The sequence below is a fragment of the Delphinus delphis genome, chromosome 6 (genome assembly GCF_949987515.2).
Source record: "Delphinus delphis chromosome 6, mDelDel1.2, whole genome shotgun sequence".
Lineage (NCBI taxonomy): Eukaryota > Metazoa > Chordata > Mammalia > Artiodactyla > Delphinidae > Delphinus > Delphinus delphis.
Window position 1 is genome coordinate 100175999 of NC_082688.1, and position 25325 is coordinate 100201323.

At 55.1% G+C, this 25325-nt stretch overlaps 2 protein-coding genes across 2 annotated transcripts in view; one reads left to right on the forward strand and one right to left on the reverse strand.

Moving 5' to 3' along the window:
• Positions 1–3004: 3004 nt before the first annotated feature.
• R3HCC1 (R3H domain and coiled-coil containing 1) lies at positions 3005–12545 on the forward strand. Its single transcript, XM_060015373.1, has 9 exons — positions 3005–3021; positions 3086–3263; positions 3602–3729; positions 5527–5664; positions 6390–6987; positions 7953–8125; positions 9381–9451; positions 11178–11273; positions 12164–12545. The coding sequence occupies exons 1-9, from the start codon at positions 3005–3007 to the stop codon at positions 12298–12300; spliced, it is 1536 nt and encodes a 511-aa protein (XP_059871356.1). The 3' UTR covers positions 12301–12545.
• Positions 12546–13453: 908 nt separating this feature from the next.
• Positions 13454–25325, reverse strand: part of LOXL2 (lysyl oxidase like 2) — a 102057-nt gene continuing 90185 nt past the window's right edge. Inside the window, exons 11-14 of the mRNA XM_060013567.1 lie at positions 20195–20310; positions 18916–19052; positions 15108–15219; positions 13454–14377 (exon numbers count right to left, since the gene is read on the reverse strand). Coding sequence (XP_059869550.1) covers positions 14298–14377; positions 15108–15219; positions 18916–19052; positions 20195–20310 — 445 coding nt within the window. The 3' untranslated portion in view covers positions 13454–14297. The remainder of the gene's footprint in view (positions 14378–15107; positions 15220–18915; positions 19053–20194; positions 20311–25325) is intronic.

A 25325-nucleotide genomic window follows, 5' to 3' on the forward strand; every position in this document is an offset into this window, starting at 1 on the left:
CTCTCCCCTCTTCACCTTTTGTTCCCCACTTCAACTGCTAATTTGTTCTCTGTTTCTAAAATTGTGTCATTTCAAAAAGTTTATATAAATGAAATAGACTAAGTAACATTTTAGGATTAGATTTTTTTTTCTTTTTTTTTTTTTGCGGTACGCGGGCCTCTCACTGTTGTGGCCTCTCCCGTTGCGGAGCACAGGCTCTGGACGCGCAGGCTCAGCGGCCATGGCTCACAGGCCCAGCCACTCTGCGGCATGTGGGATCTTCCCATACTGGGGCACGAACCCGTGTCCCCTGCATTGGCAGGCAGACTCTCAACCACTGTGCCACCAGGGAAGCCCTAAATTGAATATTCTTAAACTTAACCTTAAACCTGGAGAGACCAGTTGGCTAGCTCATGCAAGCTGAGGTTACTGGTAGACAGTTTAATACCTGTAATACCATCTCAGGTTGCTTAGAGTGAGGAGATGTGAAATTGGGACGTAGACTCCAGAGCTGTGGGTGACCCCGGTGATCCTACCCATAGCAAGGAAAGGCGCACTGGATGGTAATTTAGGGTCACTATGGTAGCAGGGGACTCTAGGTCCTTCCCTTCAGATGGGACTGTTTGCAACCCCCTGTCCCCTGCATGCAGTCCTTTCATCGTCACTCAATCATTCCTCCTGTTTCAGGTAACACTACAGCACACACACAGCATGCGTTTCTAACTGATGGGATTCGTCTAGTTTGTTTAATGCCTGACTTCTGTGTCTGGCTATTGGCCACAGCATCAATTCTCATGACATTCTAAAGATGGAAGATCTTAGTCGGGGGTGTTCAGGAGCATGGACGTGACAGTCAGGCTACATCTGGATTAGAGTGAGTTCCAACTCTGCACGTAGTAGCTGGTTCCTTGGCTAAACCTCAGGTTATTCCCCTGCAATAAGGGTAACCATCTCCATCTGAAGGGGCTGCTGCAAAAATTAAATTCATGCCATTTATATGGCAAACTTTGTGTAAAGAGTAGTTATCTTCATTTTCATAAGGCTTTACTCTTTGTCACTGATTCATTTTCAACTTTGTTGACTCCAGTGTTTGCTGCTTCTGTGATGAACATGATTGCCTCTTTTATGTCTTTCTATCCCTCTGACAGTTCACTTTCATGTCATTGTTGGTTTATCCATTGTGACATGGAAATCAGGCTTTCTTTGATTTCCCTGGGAATGTGAAGTAGTTATTAACTGAAATTTCTTCTCTTTTCTCAAGAGAACTTTCCAATATACCCTTATCCTCTTTTTCCTATTATGCTTTCTTTGTTGTTGTTTGTTTTTGCTGTAGAAATTCTGCATATCCTGCTGCTTTTTGTTCTGTTTGTTTATCTCTGACTGGGACCCATTCAACGCTCACCTGGTATTTGTCCCCAAAGCCTGTGGGTGGATGTGCCTTGATTTCCTTCCCCATTTATCTTGGCATCTCTTGGTAACCTCCACCCACAAGTGGAGGCCTTCGTGCTGATACTTTTTTTTCTGTTCAGCCTCCAAGTTATCTGAAGAGGGTGTGGTGGAAACTGGGTTCATGGGCAGCTTTCCTCTGACAGCTTTGTTTCTGAGTCTCTCTGAATGTGCTGAAGTCCTCTCTCACGGCCCAGCTCTCAAGGCTTGTGTCCTGGGTTTTTGGTTGGTTCCTTCATTTTGGGGAGAGATGGCCACTCTGCTGAGAAAGTTGGGCCTTTGTTTTCTAAGTAGAAGCATATCCTTCCAGGTCATGTGTGGTCCATGGCTGCTTGGTGGTCTTGCCTCTCAGCCTCACCCTAACCCTAACCGCCCATCATGGAAGCCTGGTCAGATAAATGGTACCATTGTGTGCCCCCTCGGCGTTCTCTCAGGCTTAATTCCACTTCAGTTAAGCCAGTGTGGAGTGTGGGTGGGGCTGGTGGAGTCAGAATCCAAATGGGTGTCCCTATTCTTCCTGCTGCCTTTTGCCCTCTACACCCCCAGGGGCCGGATGCCCCTCCAGGCCGGAGGCTGGGGCAGGGGACCTGTTAGGCCTTCAGAATCTCTTCTTACAACCAGGGCTGAAAAGGAGACTCATGACTCACCTCCCTGAGTTCTCTTTGCACTTGGTGTTGTCTTTATTCTAGATCCTTTTTATTCTTTTTTTTTTTTTTTGCCGTACGCGGGCCTCTCACTGCTGTGGCCTCTCCCGTTGCGGAGCACAGGCTCCGGACGCACAGGCCCAGCGGCCATGGCTCACGGGCCCAGCCGCTCCGCGTCATGTGGGATCTTCCCGGACCGGGGCACGAACCCGCATCCCCTGCATCGGCAGGCGGAATCTCAACCACTGCGCCACCAGGGAAGCCCAAGATCCTTTTTATTCTTGAAAAACTATCCAGAAAGATAGTTTTTGTAAATGTGATATAATACCACCATCTTTTTAAAGAAATACTCTGGAAAAAACTGTAAGAGAGCAAAATGCATCTTAATTTTTCTTCATTTTTCTGTTCCCAGCTTTTCCTACCTGGCCTTTTGAGGGACACTCTCCCTGTGGCCTTGCCCATAGCCTACTGCAGGGCCCACTCAGACTGTCCCACCCCTGTACTAAAACCTGGGTCTTCAATGCTGTTAACTCAGGGGCCCGCTTGATTCAGGATGATAAAAGGCTTACATTTCAGCACCTTTCAGGGAAGAGGAGGATTTCAACCCTGGTCTCCTAGATTATAATAGCCCATCCTACACTGTCTGATGGGAAGTATTTCAAATCGTATTTAAGGTGGTGGGTGCTGGAGTCATTTTTAGATGTAGCAAGGTAGTATAATTTGATGGCCTGCAAATCACAATTCTAGTGTCTACCCCGCCCTGTTACCCAAAGGCTAGTACACCTTGTCAGTGACCCTTTGGTGTGAGTTGGACCTCTTTGCAGGTTCCATAAATAAGGGTCAAGGAAGGGCAGCGGTGGTCAAAGGGTGATGAAATTCTTGGTGTCCAGAAACTTCCTATTTATTCCTCTTTTACGTTCCTAGGGAGGGGAACAATGAACCGGAAAATCTGGTATCCCCACGACCTAGCATATAGGAGCCACCTCAAAGTATTTGCCAAATTTAATTGATCCTAGGAGACAGTGTGCTCTCCGGGGCAAACCAATCAAGAACACGCCTCTGTCGTTGCTGCCATGCCTCCTCCGGGCCGCATGGTGGCGCTGCGCCTCCGCCGAGGTCCGCGGCGCGGACTCCAGGGCGCGCAGGCTTCTGGGGACCCTCAGAGCTGCGGCGGCGACGCGCTGGGCGCCTGCGGTGAGTGCGGCCGGCGGGCCTGGGGGCGGGTCGCCCCGCTTGCTGGCTCGCGGCAGGCCTAGCGCTACCGCCGGGCCTCTCGCTTACGGGCCGGGGAGTGTCGATCGCGTCGGCTGAGCAGGCCCGAGGCGGCGGCGCGCGAGCCCGGGGACAGCGAAAGCGAGCGCAGCTGGGGCCGGGAGACCCCTAGCTGCCCCACTACTGCCCTGCCTGGCGACCCTCGCCACGTCCCTTCCCCGCCTCGGAGCCCGGCTCCTCTCCGATAGGAGAGGCCTTGGCCTTGGTCTAGGGTGGGCCCGGGAGGCGCTCTGATCGCGGCCGTGTCCGTTGCCCCGCAGGTTCTCCCACCTGTCACCCTGGCCCTTCTCTGCTTGGACGGCGTCTTCCTCTCCTCAGCCGAGAATGACTTCGTGCACCGCATCCAGGAGGAGCTGGACCGCTTCCTGCTGCAGAAGCAGCTGTCAAAGTAAGCTGGTGTGATGGTGGCGTCGGGCCCTGGGCTGCTGAAAAGGTCAGGGTTCGCCCAGAGCCTCCTGTGCCCCTTTGCCCAGTGGTGCATCCAAAGTAACGGGCTCGCAGCTGGCTCTGACCTTGGCCTTTAGGTTTAATAATCTGCTCTCAGGCCTCTCCCAGCTGCATCTTTCTTTTTTAAAAAATTTTTAATTATCTATTTTATACATATTAGTGTATATATGTCAATCCCAATCTCCCAGTTCGTATCCCGCGCCCCCCCCCCGGTGTCTCTACATGTGTGTTCGTTCTCTACATGTGTGTCTTTATTTCTGCCTTGCAAACTGGTTCATCTGTACCATTTTTCTAGATTACACATATATACATTAATATACGATATTTGTTTTTCTCTTTCTGACTTAATTCACTCTGTATGACAGTCTCTAGATCCATCCACGCCTCTACAAATGACCCAATTTCACTCCTTTTATGGCTGAGTAATATTCCATTGTATATATGTATCACATCTTCTTTATCCATTCGTCTGTTGATGGGCATTTAGGTTGCTTCCATGACCTGGTAAATGGTGCTGCAATGAACATTGGGGTGCATGTGTCTTTTTGAATTATGGTTTTCTCAGGGTATATGCCCAGTAGTGGGATTGCTGGGTCATATGGTAATTCTATTTTTAGTTTTTTAAGGACCCTCCATACCGTTCTCCATAGTGACTGTGTCAATTTACATTCCCACCAACAGTGCAAGAGGGTTCCCTTCTTGCCACACCCTCTCCAGCATTTATTGTCTGTAGATTTTCTGATGATACCCATTCTAACTGGTGTGAGGTGATACCTCATTGTAGTTTTGATTTGCATTTCTCTAATAATTAGTGATGTTGAGCAGCTTTTCATGTGCCTCTTGGCCATCTGTATGTCTCGGAGAAATGCCTATTTAGTTCTTCTGCCCATTTTTGGATTGGGTTGTTTGTTTTTTTAATATTGAGCTGCATGAGCTGTTTATATATTTTGGAGATTAATCCTTTGTCCGTTGATTCATTTGCAAATATTTTCTCCCATTCTGAGGGTTGTCTTTTCGCCTTGTTTACGGCTTCCTTTGCTTTGCAAAAGCTTTTAAGTTTCATTAGGTCCCATATGTTTATTATTGTTTTTATTTCCATTACTCTAGGAGATGGGTCAGAAAAGATCTTGCTGTGATTTATGTCAAAGAGTGTTCTTCCTATGTTTTCTTCTAAGAGTTTTATAGTGTCTGGTCTTACATTTAGGTCTTTAATCAATTTTGAGTTTATTTTTGTGTATGGTGTTAGGGAGTGTTCTAATTTCATTCTTTTACGTGTAGCTGTCCAGTTTTCCCAGCACCACTTATTGAAGAGACTGTCTTTTCTCCATTGTATATCCTTGCCTCCTTTGTCATAGGTTAGTTGACCATAGGTGTGTGGGTTTATCTCTGGGCTTTCTATCCTGTTCCATTGATTTATATTTCTGTTTTTGTGCCAAGACAGTAATATTGTCTTGATTACTGTAGCTTTGTAGTATAGTCTGAAGCCAGCTGCACCGTTCACTTGTAACCCTGAGCATCACCCGAGACCGAAGGGGCCCAGCACTGGAAGGGGAGTGGGGCCAGTAGCTCCCTGTCGTAACCTCTATCGGCAGGTCCTTTGCAGTCAGCCTGGGACCCGAGGGGGCAGAGGGAGCCTAGTGTTTAAGCCACAGTTAAACCGGGAGTGGACTCGGTGGGGCTCAGGCCGGGGGGCTGCACCTGGAGCCCCTGCTCAGCACCCCTTCCCGTTGCTCCCCAGGGTCCTTCTCTTCCCCCCACTCTCCAGTCGCCTCCGGTACTTGATCCACAGGACAGCAGAGAATTTTGATCTTTTGAGCAGCTTCTCTGTTGGGGAGGGCTGGAGGAGGAGGACGGTCATCTGTCACGTGGACATCAGGTGTGTATCCTGCCTCCTTGGAGGCCCCTCAGCAGCTGTTTGAGCGGGGGGCGGGCGTTGGGGGCTGGTCGGTTGAGCTGGTCAGTGTCTAAGAGGGAACCAGGGCCGGGAGGCCCCAGGCCACCACCTGTGTCCCCAGCCTCAGGGGCTTAGAGTCAGTGCTGCTTTCTGCTCCAGCAGCGGAGTAGATGTGCATTGTCTGTGGAATTCCTTTAGCAAATTCAGCTTATGCACGCTGGGCCAAAAGAGAGAAAGAGAGCGTGGTTTAAACAGCGAAGGTGTCTGCCCAGCGTTGCTCTCAGTGAGCTTGTGCCCCGCAGAGGCCACGGAACGTGCGAGTACATCTGGGCTTTCACTCACCTGTTTCCACGTGCCTCTTGCAGGATCTTATCATGATGACTATGATCCTAGCTTTGAAAGTTACATATTTTTTTAATAACGCAGTTCCTAAATGCTAGTACGCACCTTACCCTGTGAGTAAGCGAAGACTCGGCGCTCTCATATTCGGTTTATAACACTGGAGGGAGAGCTGACTGCTTCGGGCCTGTTCAGGGCATCCAGCCTCCACTCTGATGCCTTGTTAAGGTGTTCTTGAGGGTCATTTTGGCTTTGGTTTTTGCCCAAGGCTGACTTGAGAGCCTCGTGCCTGAATGGCAGGTCGCTCCAGTAAACCATTTTCCTTGGGGCCCAAACACCGCCCTGATCACCGCCTGCTCCTGCTGCAGGTTACCCGGTTCAGATGGGCTCTCTGGCCCCTGCCGCCCTCCTGCTTCCCACCCTAGCAAGTACCGAGGTCCGAGGTCCACCTCAAGCCAGGGAGCGGCTGCTGGTCCCCGAGGAGCGCGGGCCGGCCGGTGGCATCGTGGACGCAAGCCGGACCAGGCTTTGTATGTGCCCCGGGCGCTGCGCAGGCGAGAAGAATGGGCGCCCCTCCCGGCCCCAGGGCTTCAGGGAGATGCTCCAGCTGGCGGGCTCCCAGAAGAGCCCGATGATATCCGTGCCGGGGACCCCACCTCCGATCAGGAACTTCCTGTGTTGGCGACTCAGGCAGCAGAGGTCCGAAAAGGCCGTAGCAAAAGTGAGAATGAGTCACTGCCAGACCCAGTGGCCACTGAGTCCCCAGGGCCAGAGGATCACTCAGGGACGGGAGACAGGTCGGAGTCGGACACACAGCCTGGGCCCGGTCTGCAGCCAGACTTGGAAGACGGGAGTGGGAGTGAGCTGGAGAGGAGCCTGGTGGCAGAGAAGGAAGAGGACGAGGTGGAAGAGGAGGGGCCGGGCAGCTGCTCCGAGGAGGACGATTACAGTGAGCTGCTGCAGGAGGTGATGAGGCTCTTAAGCCCGGAAAAGGGAGGGCGGAAGTGAGGTGGGTGTAGTCGAGGGTGGATGGGGGCCGAGGGTCATGGTGTGGAGGGGTGGGGGGGGGGGGCGGGTGCTGGCTGAGCAGGCCTGGGTGTTGGGTGATAGGGGTCCCTTAGGAGATGTGCGGGGAGGGACCCAGGGGCCTTGCCCACAGGAGTCAGGACTGACATGCAGAGGGCAGGAGGCTCAGGGTCTGGGATCAGGGGTGTGGAATTCGGTCCCAGCTCAATCATGTAGGTGCTATTCGACTGTGGGCAAGTCATTTGGCTTTTCTTAGTCTCAGTTTCCTCATCTGAAAAAATAGCAGGTAATGATACACACTGCCCAAGGTAACATAGATGTGCACATGTTACAGAATGTACTGCAGATGTTGGTCATGAAAATCACTCTTCTGCCTGAAGCTTTGTCTTACAGATCTTGTACCCTTGGAACTGTGTGTCATGTGTCCGCCCCTGAGCCTGGCCGCGGTGTCAGTTGGGAGGGCGGGCATCCTGTATCGCTATTTTACAGATGAAGGATGGACGCCAGAAAGCCTTGCTTATTATCACATCATTAATGAGAGAAGGAAAGATCCTGGGCCTGCCCAGCTCTGTGATTCACTGATGGCAACTTGGGGCAAAATTACTTAATTCGTTGACTCAGCTTACCCATCTGTAAAGTGGGCCTATAGAATAGGGTTTTCGGGATTCTGTGAAACATGATGTGTGTCCGTGCCAGTCACCCAGTGGGGACTCCCCTAAAACTCACGCTTCTCCATCTTCTGGCCCAGTCTGCCATCCTGCTGTCTTTCCCAGACCCCTACCCGGGGTGCTCACCTCCCTATCTACCCAGAAGCCTGCAGGACTCTCAGCGTGTGATTTTGAGAGCAGTCATTTGGAGTCATGTGTGTCAGAGCTCCCCTCGCTAAAGGGTCTGATCTCTCCCAGATAACGGACAACCTGACCGAGAAGGAGATTCAAGTAGAGAAGATCCACATGGACACGTCCTCCTTCGCAGAGGAGCTGCCTGGAGAGAAGGATTTTGCCCACGTGGTGGAGATCTATGACTTTGAGCCGGCGCTCAAGACCGAGGACCTGCTGGCAGCCTTTTCCGAGTTCCAGTGAGAGGCTTCGGGGAGGTGGGGAGGAGGGGGTGCCCAACTTCTGGAGAGGAGCCAGGACAGCCCTTTGTTGTGGGGGACAGTTGCCTGCCCCTCCCCCGGTGCCCAGTGATCTAGAAGGAAAGGCAGAAAGTGGACGTGGTTGCTCTGGGCTCCATCCTCCTGGGCAGTTGGCTTGCTGGCCATGACTTTGTGGAGGAGGAGAGCTGAGGTTTCGGTTGCAGACACTCTCCAGAGGCCCGAGACCTGGTCCTGCTGGCACTGGGCAGCAGATCTCCGTCCCGGTCCCCCCACACCCACGTGGTGGCCAGGACCCAGCGGGCCCCCTGCCTCCCCTGCTCCACGAGCAGCCACCCGTCGGTCAGTCAGCAGGATGGGGCCATTTCCAGGCAGGAACTATTCCTGGGGTGAACTGGGCTTGAGCGGCCCTGGGGCAGGGTCTGGTGGAGATGGGAGATGGGGATATAGTGAGAGAAAGATTTCTCTTGTTTCCCCGAATTCCTTGGATCCAAATCCAATCTCTTCTCCTTTTTTCTTTTTCTTTCTCCAAATGCTCATTTTCTTTTCTCCAGTCCCCCTTCTCTTTTCCTCCTTAGGCTTTAAAAACATCCCTTTCTTCAGGGCCCCCTTTCTGACTGCGTCCCGCACAGCCTCCCCTTCCCTCCCCAAGCCTGAGCTGGTGGACAGCTCGAGGGGCTCATCAGCTCTCCACCCCTGAGGGCGGAGCCAGACCGGGGCCACTGGTGGTTTCCTTGGCCGGCGTGGCGGTGCCACGGAGAAGCCGTGGGCCCTGGGACTGCTCTGGCTTCCCACGGGACCCAGACTCAGGGGTGCTTTCCTGAGCAGCAGAAAGAAAGTCGAACAGGGGCACTTGCATTGACACGCTTGTATTAGGTCCTGTGCCCACCACACAAACCCTTTGCCTCCAGCCTCGGACCCCATGCCCTTGGCCTGGCGTGACGGCACCCGTGAGGAGCCCCCTTCGCCCTTGGCATTGTGTTCTACGAGCTTTGCATCCTGGCTTCCTCAGTTCTAGGAGTGGGGGCCCATCCGACCACGGGGCTGGTGTCTCTTTCTGAGGCGGACTGTCTGGTCTTCAGAGGAAGTCTGCGCCCGACGGCCGTCTCCTTCCCAGAGGAGACGGAACTAGTCTTGGGCTCAGAGTGTTTGAGGGTTGGAGGTGGGAGGGCACTTCCTGTAGCAGGAGGGCTTTTGCCCATTTGCTCGCCTCATCACTCTGTCTCTTCCCTGGCAGAGACAAGGGGTTCAAGATCCAGTGGGTGGACGACACACACGCGCTCGGGGTCTTTCCCTGCCTGGTTTCAGGTGAGGCGGGCCCTCCTCTGATTGCCGTTGGGGAGGGCGGGAGCCTAGGTTTCCCTAGGTGGGGATCCCCCAGGTCAGGGTGCAGGCTACCCTGAGCCGGCGGACTGGCAGGGTGTCTCCCAGACCCTCCAGAAGTCCTGGGGGGCAGAGCAGGAGCCGGGCCAGGAAGCTCACGGCCTCGCCTGTTCATCTTTGTGCCTTCAGTTCGGAGGTTTCAGATTCAGGTGACCTTTACTGAGCATGTAGGGCCAAGCCCTACGGACTAACACATACTAAATGAAAGCATATGAAGGCGCCATGTTTTATTTTTATAAATTTATTTATTTTATTTTAGGCTGTGTTGGGTCTTCATTGCTGTGTGCGGGCTTTCTCTAGTTGCGGTGAGCGGGGGCTGCTCTTCGTTGCCGTGCGTGGGCTCTAGGCGCGTGGGCTTCAGTAGTTGTGGCGAGCAGGCTCAGTAGCTGTGGCTCGCAGGCTCTAGAGCGCAGGCTCAGTAGTTGTGGCACACGGGCTTAGTTGCTCCGCGGCATGTGGGATCTTCACGGACCAGGGCTCGAACCCGTGTCCACTGCCTTGGCAGGAGGATTCTTAACCACTGCGCCACCAGGGAAGTCCCGAAGGTGCCATTTTTATAGGTCAAAAGCATTCAAATACGGCAATTTCATACGGTTTGAGCAGATGCGTCTCATTCCGTTTTCATTACAGCGCCAAGAAGTAGGTCAGGTGACCCCTATTTCACAGATGGGGAGACTGAGTTCCCTGGATGTCAGTGTGTGGTCAGGGTTACTAAGACTCTTGGCGTCAGAGCTGGGGAGGCCAGCCAGCCTCCTGGCTGTAGCCCCGGACGGTGCCCGTCCTCCGTCTTGGCCACTTTCCGGAGCTGCCCCTGCCACGCCACTGCTCAGTTGGGGTGTATTTGTAAAGAGTTGGTACCCCGCCGCCCTTGGCTGGGTTCTCACAACAACAGCTTCTGAACACAGAGCTGGGAGTGACCATGGCCGGGGTGGGCCCAGTTCTCAGGAGAGCCTGGGGTTTCAGGGAAGGGGGGCAGTGTCTAGGGAGCAAGAGGACTGGGGCGAGGTAGGGGCGTCAACCCCAGGGAGGGAGCCACTGAAAGGGGGGGGGGCAGGGGGAGGCCCAGAGGCTTTCTGGTCCGCGGAAAGGAGGAACAGTGGGCTAGGCGTGGCCACGGCTGCCTTCCGGGCTCCACCAAGCTGTGGGGCACGGGCGGCCACGTCCTGGCCCCAGTTTCCTCATCCCTACGGCGGCTTGGACCCGAAGCCCCTCCCAGCTCTGACCTGCTGTGTCTGTTAAGTGGCCTGAGTGCTCCAAGACCTGGCACAGCTTGGGGCAGTGAGGGCACGTGCCCTGGGAGGGTCTCGAGTCGGGGAAGGGTGGCGTTTGTTTTAAGCTCCCGGGCTTTGGAAGGCGGGGGCCTGCGCCTCCTGACGTCAGAACTGTAGGCTCCCGCGGCTCCCGACCAGCCGGGGCAGGAACGTAGAAGCTGGGCTCCGAGCGGGCTGTGCACCTGAGAGCGTGGGTGGCCCCGTGCAGGTCTGCGGGCTCGGGGGGCGAGGCCAGCTCATGGGGCAGCCCTGTCCCTGAGCTCTGAATGGGTGTACAGAGCAGCTGCGTGGGCCTCGGGGTGACACTCGTGCTCCTGGGTCCTGCGGAGGCCTCAGCAGGAGGAAGAGGGCATGGCTCCAGATCTGTTGTCTTTCCACAGCTGCTGAGGCCCTGACCAGGGATTTCTCCACACTCAAGATCCGGCCCCTGACGCAGGGAACCAAGCAGTCCAAGCTGAAGGCCCTGCAGAGGCCAAGTAAGGGAGCCTGTGGTCTGGGTGGGAGGGCTGTGCGCGTGTTCGGTTGGGCGGGGCGGGCCCTTCCCTCCGATTCCCTCCCCTCTTCAGTTCTCTGCTTTAGGGCTCCTGGGCTGCAGTGGCCAGTGGGGTGCTTCTCCCCACCCCAGGGGGGCCCCTCAGCAGTGCTGTCTGCCAGCTGCTCTGTCCCGGGCTTGCCCTCCGCTCACACCTCTTGTGCTGTGGCTCAGGGGGAAGCTTGGTCTTTCTGTGCGGCCGTGGAAGCCGTGTTTTGCTGTAGGGTAAAAAGCTTGGGCTTCCGTGTGATCCTGGCTCTGGTAACTTCTGTAAGTTGGCCTTGAGCAAGTCACCTAACGTCTGCGACATAAGCACTGGGGTGAATAAGAAAGCCTGGCACACGTGCCCGCAGCGGTGAGGGGCACACAGGAGATGCCGTATAAGTGACATCTCCTCCCCTTTCCTCTCCTCCTTCCAGAAGCGCGAGGGGCGCCTTAGAGGCCGGTTTTCCATGGCTGCAAAGCAGTGGCTGCAAAACTGGCCTGGGAGAAGCCTGCCGAGGCCGTCCACATTCTTGTGGGTTACGTGGGCTTTGTCCCAGACTCCTTGGGGACAATAAACATCCTGTCTGTTGACCCAAGAGCTCCAGGTGTCCCATCCTGATTTGCTTTCCCTAGGGGTAGACAGGATTAACACTGCCGCCACAGAGAAACAGGAAGGGCGCAGAGAGGTGATAGGATTAGTCAGGACCCCACAGGGGGCCTGGAGCCCTAGGCGGCCCCCTCTCACCAGCATCTGGTCCTGCTCTAATGGCCTCTGAGGCCGCTGTGTTGCTGGGAGGAGAGGCCATAGCCTTGAATTCAAGTCCGCACCCCATGGGGCTTTCCTTTTAGAGCTTCTGCGTCTGGCAAAGGAGAGACCACAGACAAACACAGCCGTGGCCCGGAGGCTGGTGGCCCGGGCCCTGGGGCTCCAACACAGAAAGAAAGAGCGGCCCGCCGTGGAGCCTTCCCCGACCCTGAGGCCCTGAGAGGCCCAGGCGGCTTGGATTGGCGCCCCCCGACCCCCTCGTCAGCTGGGGCCCCAACACCGCAAGCCTTTACACGCACCAGAGCAGCCCTGAGCCATCCTTGGGGCGTCACTGTGGGGCATGGGGGGCTTTACCTTGATCTAGTTCCAGAAGTTGAGAAAAAAATAAAAATGTAAGAATTGTTAACGTGATTGCTTCAAAATGGGATGGTCTGCCGCTGGACACTAGGGGGCGCTGTTCGCTTCCCATTTGAGACCTGCTCTCCTCACTCTAGTTGACTGGGCTCGAGGATCCAGCTGGGCCTCGAAGGCATTTTTGCGCAGAGCCTGCCCAGCTTGGGGGTGCAGGTTACACCTGTTGTGTGACACATGCCCAGTCTCCCCCAGAGCAGCTGTGGGCTATTGGCAGTGCTGCGGGCACCCCCCCTTTGGACTGGTCCCAGTGTTACCAGTGGTGTGGGTTACACGGGTGGGGGTGGGGGGGTGTCCTTGCGGAAATAAACACGAACAAGCCAAGAGGCGAAATCTGAAATGCCCGCCGAGGTCTCTCCCCTCCCTGGAACGGCGGGGAGGGCAGCTTTGTGCGGACAAGGCCCCAGCACACTCATCTTTCCGGTTTGGGCAGAGTTGGTGCCGAGCGGTCCTGCCTGGCGCGCTGAGGTCATCGTGGACCCCTCGATTTGCTGGGCCACAGCGTGCTATGACACAAGGGGGAGCTCTGCGCCTGGGGGGAGAGTGGCTGGCTCGGGGTCCACCCTTACTGTACCCCGGGGACCCATGATCTACTTGACTCCCCCTCCCCCAGAGCCTGAGACTTAAGTCTAGGTGTCCCATCTGGTCCTCACACAACCACCGTGGCCCTGACACATTTCACTAAAACACAAGAGCTGAAGAAAGGCTGAGGCCTCTGTTTCTGTGGATTTTCCTGACCTCCTTAGACCGCGGCTCTCGGCAGGAGTTGCCCTTCCTCTGTGGTGTGCGTTGAACGAGGCCCCTGAGGCCACGCCGGACGGGAGGGGCCCAGGAACTCAACGTCCCTGCAGGAGAGCACATGTCAGGGTGCCAAGCTCCCTGACTGCCGACTAGGGAAAGGAGCTCTGCTGCTCAGGGGCTGCGTGCAGAGGCCCAAATGAAATACACATGCAGGTCATAAATCTTTTATTCCAAGTTTCAAGTATGTGTAAGTGTCTGTGGTGACACATGGCGATCGGTAAGTGTCCTCATCACCCAGGACCCTGGTTATAGCACCGTTGAATCAGTTACAGAACTGGAAGGACAGAAAGAGAAGTCACTTACACAGGCGGGCTGCTTTTCTTCTGAGCTATACTTTCAAAGGCCCAGATGCCCAATATGAAATGCCACTAAATTTGTGTTTCAAAGTCTGTGAAAATAGAATATAATAATAGTATCTTGAAAAATAAGAGGACACGGGGGTGTGTGGGGGAGAGAAGTACCAGCTCTGAGCTCACTGAATCAGAAGATGTGTGGCAGCATTACTTATATGTGTGGATAGAATAGAGGCAGTTTGTTTAATTGGAAGAGAAGTCTAGCTACTCCAGTTGGCTGGAAACGACCTAAGAGGAGGAGAAATGGGATTCATCCAGACCTCCTCGGGTTGATCACTCACGTTGCCAGCATGTAACTTGAGAAGAAAATGGCCCCATGTTATCTGTGGTGAGCCAGGCAGGTGGTGAGACTCGGAGTGGACTGTGCTTAGGATGGGACAAGCTGGTGACAACCTGTGCGCTGGGGTCCTGGACAGGATGGCTCTCCGTTGGCACTGCTCCCACAGCCCCGTGGACAAGCCCCAGCCCCAGAGGCCTTCCCAGCCTGCAGGTGTCAGGAACACGCCTTCCTCGCCTTCCTCCTGAGCCTGGCCGGGGCTGCAGGGGGTCAAGACAGGCGGGCCGGGCTGGATGAAGGGGAGCAGGGCGAGGCTGTCGGTCGTTGGGGAAGATGCACTGTGGCCCAAAGGCAGGAGGTGACCATGTCACTGCTTTACCGCGTGGAGAGCTGGTTATTTATGAGTCCACTGAAGTGTTCAAACTTTTTTTCTGTCTCTTCACTGAAGGAACCACCTGAAGGGTGGGCATCAGGGAGACAAGAGTTTGGCAAACCGGATGCACAGGTCACAGGGTCCCTGGGCCACCACCCTCCTCGGGCGGCCACCTCTATGTGACACCCCCAGGGCAGCGACAGGTGCTGGCCATCTCTAGGGCCAGGCCCATGTCAGCTGCTCTGTCAAAGTCGAGTGAAGGAGCGACTAAATCTAGTGCTTTTCGTTTTCTCCTCCACCGAGAGCGAGGCCATCACTTTTCCCGCTCAGCCTCCCCTTTTGGAACCCAGGTTGTATAACGCGAGGAAAAGCTTCTTTACTGGCAACCAGAAGCCACAGTGGTTGACTAGCTTCTAGCTCTCGACAGGAAAACGATACAGAGCCTGCAAATTGCTGGTGCCCCCATTTTTGAGGTCTCATGCGTAATGAGGTGGTAGCCTCAGCTCCAGCCCTGAAATAGCTTTGGGGTCTATGCTGGGCCGGCCCGGTTTCTGCCCCGTCCTTTCTCCTTAGCCGGAGCTGGCTATGAAAACCCGGTCTCCATCCAGGCCTGTGGTGTCTACAGTGTCCTTCCTGCGTGTGGAAACGTGAGGCTGGCCCCATTCCCTGAAGTCTTCACCCAAGTTAGGAAGCTGCTCTGGCTCCTGGAGAAAGTGGGGCAGCTCTTGCCTGTCTCCTGGAGTTGGGCTGCGGCGTGGGGGGCCTGGCGGGCCTGAGGCGCTGTGCTCCCCAGGGGGGCCCGGGGGCCTTACCTATGTGGCAGTTGTACATCCAGATGCGGTGGCCGTCATAGCGGGTCCTGCACTTCATGATGTTATTGGTGTAGTCGGACTCCGCCACCTCGTAGTTGGGGTTGATGACGACCTGGGGGAGAGTCTGGTTGGAGGGGGTCCCGCCCCGGCCACCCTCCGTCCCAGGCCCAGCTGAGATGCTGAGACCAGGCCTGCCCCCTGCAAGCATGGCCGGTGCTGTGTTCCAGAAGCAGCCCGGTGGGCGCAGAGCTGGTCGGAGATGAGGTCGGGGGGAGGGGGGCGCGCAGAGGAGGGTGAGGCCTGGAGGAGTGAGACCTCCGCGCACCTCTGTCTGTCTCAGTGTAATTCACACACACACACACACACACACACACACACAGTCATACCCCATCCTGGGTGCGCTGGGAGGTCTGGTACAGAGGCAGGAGCTGGGGCCTGGGGAGGCCACGGAACGGCTGTTGAAGGCGCCAGAAGGGAGCCGGGGAGTAGGATGTGCTGGGAGGGGTGGGGGCAAGGCCCGGGCGCTGTGGGGAGTTGGAGGGGGGCTGCCCTGGGTGCTGGAGACGACACTGCTCCCGGCGGTGTGACATTGGACATGTCCCTTCTGCTCTCCAGGCCTCGGTTTGCTCTAGGGGACCCCCAAGCCCTTCCCGCTCACCAGTGCAGGGCCTGGGCTCTCGGGGAGACTGGGCCTGCTTGTCCCCCTTCCTCTGCATCATCCGAGGAAAGAGGGCACAGCCCAAAGGAGCAGGGGCAGGAAGACCGTCATTTTGAGGGGGCTTCTGAGAGCGGACAGAAAAGGGGGATTTGGGGTGAGGAACCCAGAGGAGAAAGGGGAGGGAGGGGGAGGGGGAGGGGAGGGACAGAAGCTGGGCCTGGGGCTGTGGGCGAAGGTATGGAGGACACAATGGAGGCTTTTCCCGAGGGCCCTGCCACATGTGGAAGGGCTGAGAGCCCAGGGAGACAAGGGGGGCAGTGCTGCCCTAGGTCAGTGTGATGGGGGAGGGGTAGCCTGCTAGTTAAGGCACATTCTGTAGGTTTGGGGCCCTCAGGACCTTTCCCTCCAGAAGGGCCTGGATGTGACCCTTTAGTAGGCTGGTTGGGCCCTGCCAGAGCTGCTGTGGGAAACGGGCCAGTGGGAGCCCCCAGCCCTGCATCCTGGCCAGTGCAGGCCATGCTGGGGGCCCCAGGCTACCACCGTGACTCTGTGTCTCTAGGTAAGGCTGGTCAATGTCCCGCTCTGGGGTGACCTTACTTTTCTTTGATCTCTTTTCTACCGGACAACCTTAGCTGTCCCCTGCCCCAGCCCATGTCCAGGATGGACAAACCCCCTGCACCAAGGCCCAGGCAGCCCCTTGCCCATGGACAGCCATGCCCTGAGGGAGCCCACCCAGGTGTCCCTGTGGGGTGACCGTGTGGGTAGTAGGGGCTATCAGAGCCTGCTTGACCCACTTGGGTGCACAGTCCCATCAGACTCTCAGATATATGGTTTCCAATCTCGTGGGGATCACTGGCTTTAGTTCCTTAGACAAAGGACCTGCTGTGGTTTACAACAGCGAAGATGTGGAAGCAACCTAAGTGTTCATCAACAGGTGACTGGATAGAGACGTGGTACATATATACACAATGGACTACTACTCTGCCGGAAAAAAGAATGACATTTTGCAACTTTCCACAACATGGATGGACTTGGTGGGTATTATGCTTAGTGACATAAGTCAGAGAAAGAAAAATACTGCATGTTATCACTTCTATGTAGAATCTAAAAAAATAAAACAAACTAGTGAACATAACAAAAAAGAAAGACCCACAGATACAGAGAGGAAGCTAATGGTTACCAGTGGGGAGAGGGAAGGGGCCAGGCGGGGGTACAAACTACTGTGTAGGAAATAAATAAGCTACAAGGAAGGATACATTGTACAGCTCGGGGAATCGAGCCAATATTTTCTAATAACTATAAATGGAGTATAAGCTAGAAAAATATTGAATCACTATGTTGGACACCTGAAACTAATGTAATACGGTAAATCAACTATACCTCAATTTTTAAAAACTTGAAAAAAAAACCCACAAACAAATGAAAAATAAATAAATTGGCAGTGGCCGTGGCAACCTTATATTGAAAAAAAAAGATCTGCTGTGGATCCAGGAACCTAGTAACCTAGTAACGCATTGAGCCCTGCCTCTGAGACTCTGCGTACAGGCCCCTCCGGATGGAACGCCACCTCCTCCCCGGCCTGGCTTTCTCCTGCCGGGAGAGTACTGGTGCCTGCACTTGGGTCCACGTGGGAATGGAGAGAACCGGTGACTCAGGCCGGGGCTCTCACACGGCTAAAGCTCCACATCTATCACAAGGGACAGTCTTTTCCATGAACAAGCCCCTAATGAGTTAATTTGCTACTTGTCTAGTTTAGGAGTCGAGAACACAGCATACGGAGTCATGTGACCTGGGTTGGCCTGGCTGTGAAATGTGAGTAATGGTAACACTCATCCCTGGGGGATTACATGAGACCATGGGTTCACAGGGTGTAGGCAGGTTCTGGCCCATCACCGATCTTCAAGGAGCCGCAGTTATTAAATAGACGTTGTCAGAATACACGATGCTACACGTCCCCCAGGCAAAGGGACAGCAGACCTCAAGCATACACCACCACGCATGGAGTACGTGCACAGACACAGATATTCAGTTTTTTAAATAGAAAGCACTCTGCTCTTCGGTCGGTCCTCTCCAAGTCTGCGGTTCTGGGCTTGTGGGTGGAAAAACGCTTGGCTGTCTGATTTTCAGTCTCTGAAATTGACCAGGGAAACTTTCAAAACCCCTCTGTGGTCACTTCCCTGCAGGTGTTGGTTCCTCCCAGGACTGTCTATAGGGTGGGGACCGTGACTGGGCCCTGCGCTGGTTGAATGCCCCCTTAGGAAAGCTTTCAATACAGCTTTCTGGTCGCCCACTTGCCACCCAACCATCAAGCTTGAAAGCAAGACGGGTGGGGATGTGGGAAAAATGAGAAGGCGAAACGAAGCCTCCACAGGCAGGAGTGCATCTGTGCCCCAGAAGGGGAGATGGTGGGGATACAGTGCCCCTTGGCCCCTCCACCAGTCAGGGCCCTGGCTGGAGCCTGCAGCTATATGCGGGAAGGTGGGAGGCCAAGCCCTCTTAGTTCCTCCTCAGGGCGGGCCTTCCCCCTGGACAGCGCATGTGGAAGTCCCGGGAAGTCTCCACTCAAACAGTCACTGGAAAGGCTATCTCTAGTCCCTAACAGCCTACCATTATAGATTCATTTCTTTGCATTGAAAATTGCCCCCTCTGCAGATCCTCTCCTATGGGGCAAACGTTTCTGGGAGAGGCAAGTCACAAACACTTGGGAGTGAATGGCTCTTTGTGCGACTGCTTTTAGCCTTAACAGCACAGAGCAAGGCAGGGTGAGGGCGCTGGGAGAGATGGGGTGGAGGTGAAAGTACAGCTCCAAAGGACACAAGAGGTGTAGGTCACCTTAGAGTCTGTGCACAAATTCCCGGCCTGAGGACCAAATCTGGCCTTCAGATGCATCTTGATTTGCAAGCACCAGGTGTCAACAATTGATGTCTCAGGAGGTCTGCAGTTCCCCACCGGTCTGCATATCTCACATACCTAGGTTACCTGGGTGACAGCGACAGCCTCCGGGCGTAGGACTCTGTGCACTTTAGATGGCCTGGCCTCCATGCGTTTTCTGCCTGGGCACCATCAGAAGGAGGCTACCCACCCACTTGCTAAGGCAGAGACACCTCCTCCCATCAGCGGGGGCCCGGAGCCCCTTCTCATGCCCCTCACCTGGAACAGGTAGTCTCCAGGGGGCACGTCGGTGATGTCGACCCACTGGCAGTCGATATCATGGCGGTACATGTCCCAGCAGCCCATGGTGATGCCCTGCTCGCCGAAGTTGGCACACTCATAACTCTTCTGGATGTCTGAAGGCAGGGGCAGAGGGAAGCCCAGTCACCACGCACCCATGACCCCTCTGCCGGAAGAGGCTTCCTCTGCCATCTGTGCCACCCTGCCCACAAAGGGCCCCGAGCAGCCCTGCTGGGTGGGTGACATCCCCAGACCCCACCCTCAGCATCTCTCTGTTCTCCCAGGCCGACAACCTTGGCTTCACCTGGGCTCGGCAGCCCATCCCTTCCGTGCTCTCCATTTGATGGAATCCCTCCCTCTTTCCCTACCCACAACCCACTGCTCCCTCCTCCACGAAGCCTTCCCTGGCCACTCTGGCCCACCTCGGCCTCTCCAAGGACTATCAGCCTAGGCATGAAGCGTGTGCTTATCTGGGTACGTTTTTGGTGTTTATTGTTGAGCTTGATGCTGGGGTCATCTTGTCTCCCTCTGGGGAATCTGCACTTGGATGTGGACTCAGGTCTGGCTTGTTTCTCTGACCCTTCCTGGGTCAGTCCATTGTCTGGCGTATGGTAGGTGCTCAAAACCCATCTGCTGTGTGATTTCCTGGTATGTCAGGGGCCACGTCAACCACTGACAATTCGCACCCATTTACCGAGAGGCTGCCTCATCTGGGCGCTACTCTAAGCTCCGGCCATGCTGACAAGGGTCATCGAGTCTCCCCTGGGAGAGCCTGGTCAGGCCAGGATGGCAGGTGCGCGCACAGGTGGTCACGGTGCAGGCGTGGCAGCTGACTAGGGGTGTGAGCGCGGTGGAGAGGGTCTGGGAACCTCAGAGTGAGGGTTTAACTTGAACCTGGAGGTAAGAACCAGTGTGGCGGGGCACTTGTGTTGGGACCCAGGGAGAAAAGGCTGTAGCAGCCAGAGTGGGAGGGGACTGCGTGTCAGGTTCAAGGGTTTGGGCCTTACCCGGGAGGCCACGTGGACCCACCAGTGCCCGTCAGCATAACTCTGGGGACCCAGATGCCTTTACAGCCAGGCTTTGCCTAACCCCCAGCCCCAGGCTATAGTCATGGGATCCCCACTGAGGAAGGTCGCGGGGAGAGTCAGCAGTGGCCAGGGTGACACAGAGACCTGTGCCCGGCCTCGGCTTCCAGCCGGGTGAGTGCACGTGAGTCCCTCCGAAACTTCCCAGCACCATCTTGCCCCGCCAGAGATACCTCCTTCACATTCTGTGTCCTCCAAGCAGAAGCTGGCCTTGTGGCCCTCTGCCACCTTGGTACCATTGAGGTTTAGCAGGTCGTAGTGGGTGAACACCTCCATGCTGTGGTAGTGCCTGGGGGCGAGAGAGGGGGCCTGGATGTCAGTCTCTGGAGTGACGGCCGCCTGCAAGCGATGGCCCAGCTGGCGATTTCCCACTGGGGGCACCATGGGCAGAGCAGTGTGGTCCAAAGTGGCGGCCAGTGGGAGAGGAGTGGGCAGCAACAGGGCATTAGGAAAGGGGGGGTGGAGCTAATAACCATGGTGCTTATGTGGGCTCTGGAGGGACACAGCCCCCTCACCTCCCCAGGCCTCAGTTCTCTCATCACCTAAGTGGGAATAATGACACACGTAATGCACAGGATGTCGTGGAGAATAGTAAGATGAACTGATGAGCAGAGGGCCCGGCATCAATAATAAGCTCAATAAATTAGGACATTTTCAGTAAATGTGTGTAACATCTTCCGGGGTGCTAAAGTGGCTATCACAGCCCATGCCTGCTTGAGACATTTTCTGCAGACAAATGCAAGTCACTCTTCCCTGTCTTTTGAAAACCTTTAAGGTGGGAGTGTGGTCGGGAGGGAGGGAGGGAGACTGCAGAGGGGGAGGAGGGGTGGGAAGGGCAGGGGCTGATGAGTGGGACCCACGCGTGCCCTGAACCAGGCGGCGGAGGCCGAAGTCTGTGCTCCTGGCATCGAGTAAATAAAAAAGGAGGCGAAAAGAGGGCTCTTAGGCCCTGTGGGAGGGAGAGGATGGCAGGCACACCCTGCGGGCCCTGGAAAGGAGTAGAGGGGGAGAGAGTCTGTACACCCCCGTGGCTCTTCCCTCGGCTGAGTGTTTACCTAATGGTGTGCCAATCGGTCACTTGGCAGGAATTGAGAACAGATGCGGATTCTTGGAAAGGCCTGTGTTTGGTGCAGAATAAACAAGGGAAACAGCTGCCGCATGTTGCCCTGGGGCCTTCCTAAAGCTCTCGGTGGCCAGGCCCGTCCTAAGCTGCTACACATGTATCACAAGCGGCTGCAACGCACTTATCTCTGTCATTACAGGGACATTTGGAAAATGGGGAAAAACGGAGGAACAAGGTACCAAGGCTTGGGGAACAGAATCACATGTTTCATTTCCATGCGAGCCGAGTTCCCTCTGCAGGAAAGAGGGAATGATAGCACGATCCCCCATCAGGGGTTCTGTGAGGATGCCGTAGGAGAAATCACAGAAATACCTAACACGGGGCTTGGAACAGAGCAGCACTTGGTATCTGTCAACCCTCTGCTTACTACCACTACTCCCAGGAGTGATGGAGTCGTGTTTAATTACTGCCACCACCATTACCATGGCTACGATTATCGCCAGGCCCGGACAGCAGCTTCCCCGCCTCCCGGGCCCTCAGGTGGTCGGCTTCAGGCTCCCCCCGCTGGATCGGGAGCAGAAGAGGACAGAGGGAAGAGGGGAATTAAAAGGATAGGTTTTCAGGGGCTTCCCTGGTGGCACAGTGGTTGAGAGTCTGCCTGCCGATGCAGGGGACACGGGTTCGTGCCCCGGTCCGGGAAGATCCCACATGCCGCGGAGCGGCTGGACCTGTGAGCCATGGCCGCTGAGCCTGCGCGTCCGGAGCCTGTGCTCCGCAACGGGAGAGGCCACAACAGTGGCCGCAGAAAAAAAAAAAAAAAAAAGGACAGGTTTTCAGAGAGGAAATCAGAGGCTCTTTTCCCTTCTTCCTGTGTTGGGCTTGTGCTAAAAAAAAATGTCAGAAGTTCCTAAGTTGGGCTTTTCCCAGGTCACTCATGTTTCTGGGTAAAAGAATGCTGAGCCAGGGGCCCACAGGGAACGGTCACAAGGATGCATTTTGTGGCAGTTGAAGGGATGACTCTGAAAGAGTCTATTTTGGCTTCTTGAAAGAGCAAGGTGAGACATGAGGTCTGACTCATCGCCTAAAACATGTCTGCCTCTTTCAGAGACGGGTTTATGTTGTCATGTTTGCTGGCTGGAAAGACTGAAGAGGAATAGGTTTACGTTCCGTTGTCTAAACAAAATTCAGACAGAGTCCACAGATGGACTCTTGTAAGGCTGACCTTCTCCCGCTCCCCTGGCTTCCTGCAGACTCGATTTAAGAGTCGTCTTCCTCAGCTCCTCAGTTTTTCCCCTGTGGATATCGGGAGGGAAGCAGCTGGTTTGGAGCCTCCCCATGCTAGCTAGCTGAGGTCCGGGAGCCTCTGTGCTTTACCGCTGGGGCAAATGTGGACATCAGCCCCGGGGCCACGTTTCCCTCCCAGCTGGTTGGCTGTGGAGCCCAGGGGCACCCACCTTCCACCACCCACACACACATCCCAGGGGGTATGGATCGTGGCTGCTGGGAAGGTGATCAGGAGAAATTTCCTCTTTTCAGGCTGAGTGTCCTGAACTTTGGAAGTCTAAGAGGGGGCCTGATCCATGGGATAAAGATAGGGAAACTCCGATTTGCAAAGAAATTCCAGAAGTCTAAGGAGGGAGAGAACACCTGACACTAGAGGGAGGTCATCGTAATCTGGATGAGAGGAAGGACAGCTTTCTACCGTGAGACTGCAGATCACGTATTCTAGGACACTGTACTAGCCGAGGCAGGAGGTGCTGGGTGGACACGTGGATGACACAGCTAGTCCAGAGCAAGAAGGGAGGTTTGGGTATATTCTGTTACCCTAGGTCATCTCGGGCCCAAACAAAACTTTCGATCTGAGCATCAGTGTGCGTTGTAGGGATGTTTCACTCTTTTTCGTTTCCCACACCAGCCACGCGTCTTCCGGTGCCTCCAGGATGGAGAGTCGTGGCCGGCACTCAGTCATGGTTGGGAAAAGGCTCCCATCCCCATTTCAGAGAAATCTGGGGGTGTGTTCCAGCCTCAGGAGGTGTGGCCACAAAGGGCAGGGTCCCTTCTGCTTGCTCTGCCCCGCCCTCCTCATGTGCTAGGCAGCCCCTGGCTGGAACAAAGCCCCACGGGCTGGATGAGGGCCTAAAATTGGCTCACAGAGGCCGCACCGAATCTGTGGGGCTCTGACCTGATACGGGGGCTGCTCCGCACACGGTAGGGGGTGGGGCAGAATGAAGGAAAGTCCCCCCTTTGTACCCGGGCCATCCCTGACCGGAGGGCTGGCACCTGTGCTGGCTGTCACCTCCCTGCCACTCCAGCTCCCAGCTCCTCTCCCGGGCTTCCCCAAGATGTGAGGGGCAGGGAGACTGAGCCCTGGGACAGAGCAGGGGCTGAGAGCCAGGAGACGCCGGGTTGCTCTGTGCCCAGCTGTCAAAGCTGTAACATCGTGTGCCAGGGGAGCAGGTGTGGTCCCACTCCCTGAGACACAAGAAGCAGGACGGGGACCCCCATCCCGGGCCCAGAAGGGAGAGAATACCTGACACTAGAGGGCTTGTGCTAAAAAAAATCATCAACCAAGGGCCAGGTATATGAGAGAGAATGGTGCAGGGCGTTTCCCTCTAGGTCTGGCTGGGGAGGAGACTCCTAAGGGGGCCGTTCTTTGTTTCATCTTAGGGCTGTCAAAGAACATAGCTCTGTTCCTCATCATCGTATCAAGTAAACTGGGAGCTATCGTTTTCCCCATACACACTACTCTGAGCCAGGGTTCTTTTTTTTTTTTTTTTTTTTTCTTTTGCGGTACGCGGGCCTCTCACTGTTGTGGCCTCTCCCGTTGCGGAGCACAGCCTCTGGACGCGCAGGCTCAGCGGCTATGGCTCACGGGCCCAGCCGCTCCGCGGCATGTGGGATCTTCCCAGACCGGGGCACGAACCCGTGTCCCCTGCATCGGCAGGCGGACTCTCAACCACTGTGCCACCAGGGAAGCCCTGAGCCAGGGTTCTTAATTCTGGCTCCACAGATGGGCTTCAGCATCTGTAAATCTGCTGAAATAGGACATTAAATCGAGAAATAATTTTTTTGAGTGGAGGACGGGCCAGCTTTCATCACACTCCCAAAGAGACCCAACGGAGATTCGGGCCAGGATTCCTGTTGAAAGGTCCTCCCTGCAGCTCTGGAGGCCAGGGGTGGAGAGTTTCTTAAACCCTCTGGGGTCCTTATGGTCAGAGGTTCTCAGCCATGGTCCAGGAGGTCCAGGCCTGAAGGAACATATGCTTAGCCAGTATGTTCTTTCCCACCCGTCCCTCCCAAACCATTGATTGCAACATCTATAAACAAAGAAAGAAAACAGAACACAGGAAAAGCTGGGGTAGGGGTGGGGAGGACGGGGTCAGCGTTCCTGGAGCACCAGATGAGAAGAAACACTTCCATGACGTCGCCACGTGTATTCTTAGGGAAAAGACCATTCCTTGGAGGGCAAGCCTAGGTCACAGGGAGACTCCTACCATGTGATGTCTGGGGGGAGTGCCACATGCAGGGCAGAGATGCAATTACCCTCTACTTGTAGGCCCACAGGGCAGCACTTCCGCCATGTATTCTCTGAAGGAAATCAGGCACCCATATGTCATGGATTTAATTTTACTCTCTGACTTCCTCCCTGCAGAAGACCTCCATGCTTCCATATAAAGATCAAAACTTTTTTGGCTAATTAGGACTTTTAGGACATACGGATAGTAATTACAGTTGACCATTGAACAATGCCGAGGTTAGGGGCACGGGGCCCCTGTGAAGTTGAAAATCCAAGTACTGCTATCACTGCCTCAGAAACAAAGGAGTTGATAAATGACTCACCCGAGGGCAGGAAGCTGAAACCGTTTGGATAGATTCGGGACTCAAGCTCTAATTCTTTTGATTCCACGTATTGTAATCTCTAATCAGACATAAACTTTTCCCCACACTGAGTTAATTTAAAAGCTGTATAGGGTTTCCCTGGTGGCGCAGTGGTTAAGAAACTGCTTGCCAACTCAGGGGACACGGGTTCGAGCCCGGTTCGGGAAGATCCCACATGTCGTGTAGCAACTAAGCCCATGCGCCACAACTACTGAGCCTGTGCTCTAGAGCCCGTGAGCCACAACTACCGAGCCCGCGTGCCACAACTACTGAAGCCCACGCACCTAGAGCCCGTGCTCTGCAATAAGAGAAGCCACCGCAGTGGCTTGCCTGCACACCGCAACGAAGAGTAGCCCCTGCTC

Bases quoted from the DNA above. Each gene is read 5' to 3' on its own strand.
- R3HCC1 (XM_060015373.1), top strand. The intron at 5,665-6,389 runs GTGTGTATCCTG...CTCCTGCTGCAG, and splicing joins ATCTGTCACGTGGACATCAG to GTTACCCGGTTCAGATGGGC. The intron at 9,452-11,177 runs GTGAGGCGGGCC...GTCTTTCCACAG, and splicing joins CTTTCCCTGCCTGGTTTCAG to CTGCTGAGGCCCTGACCAGG.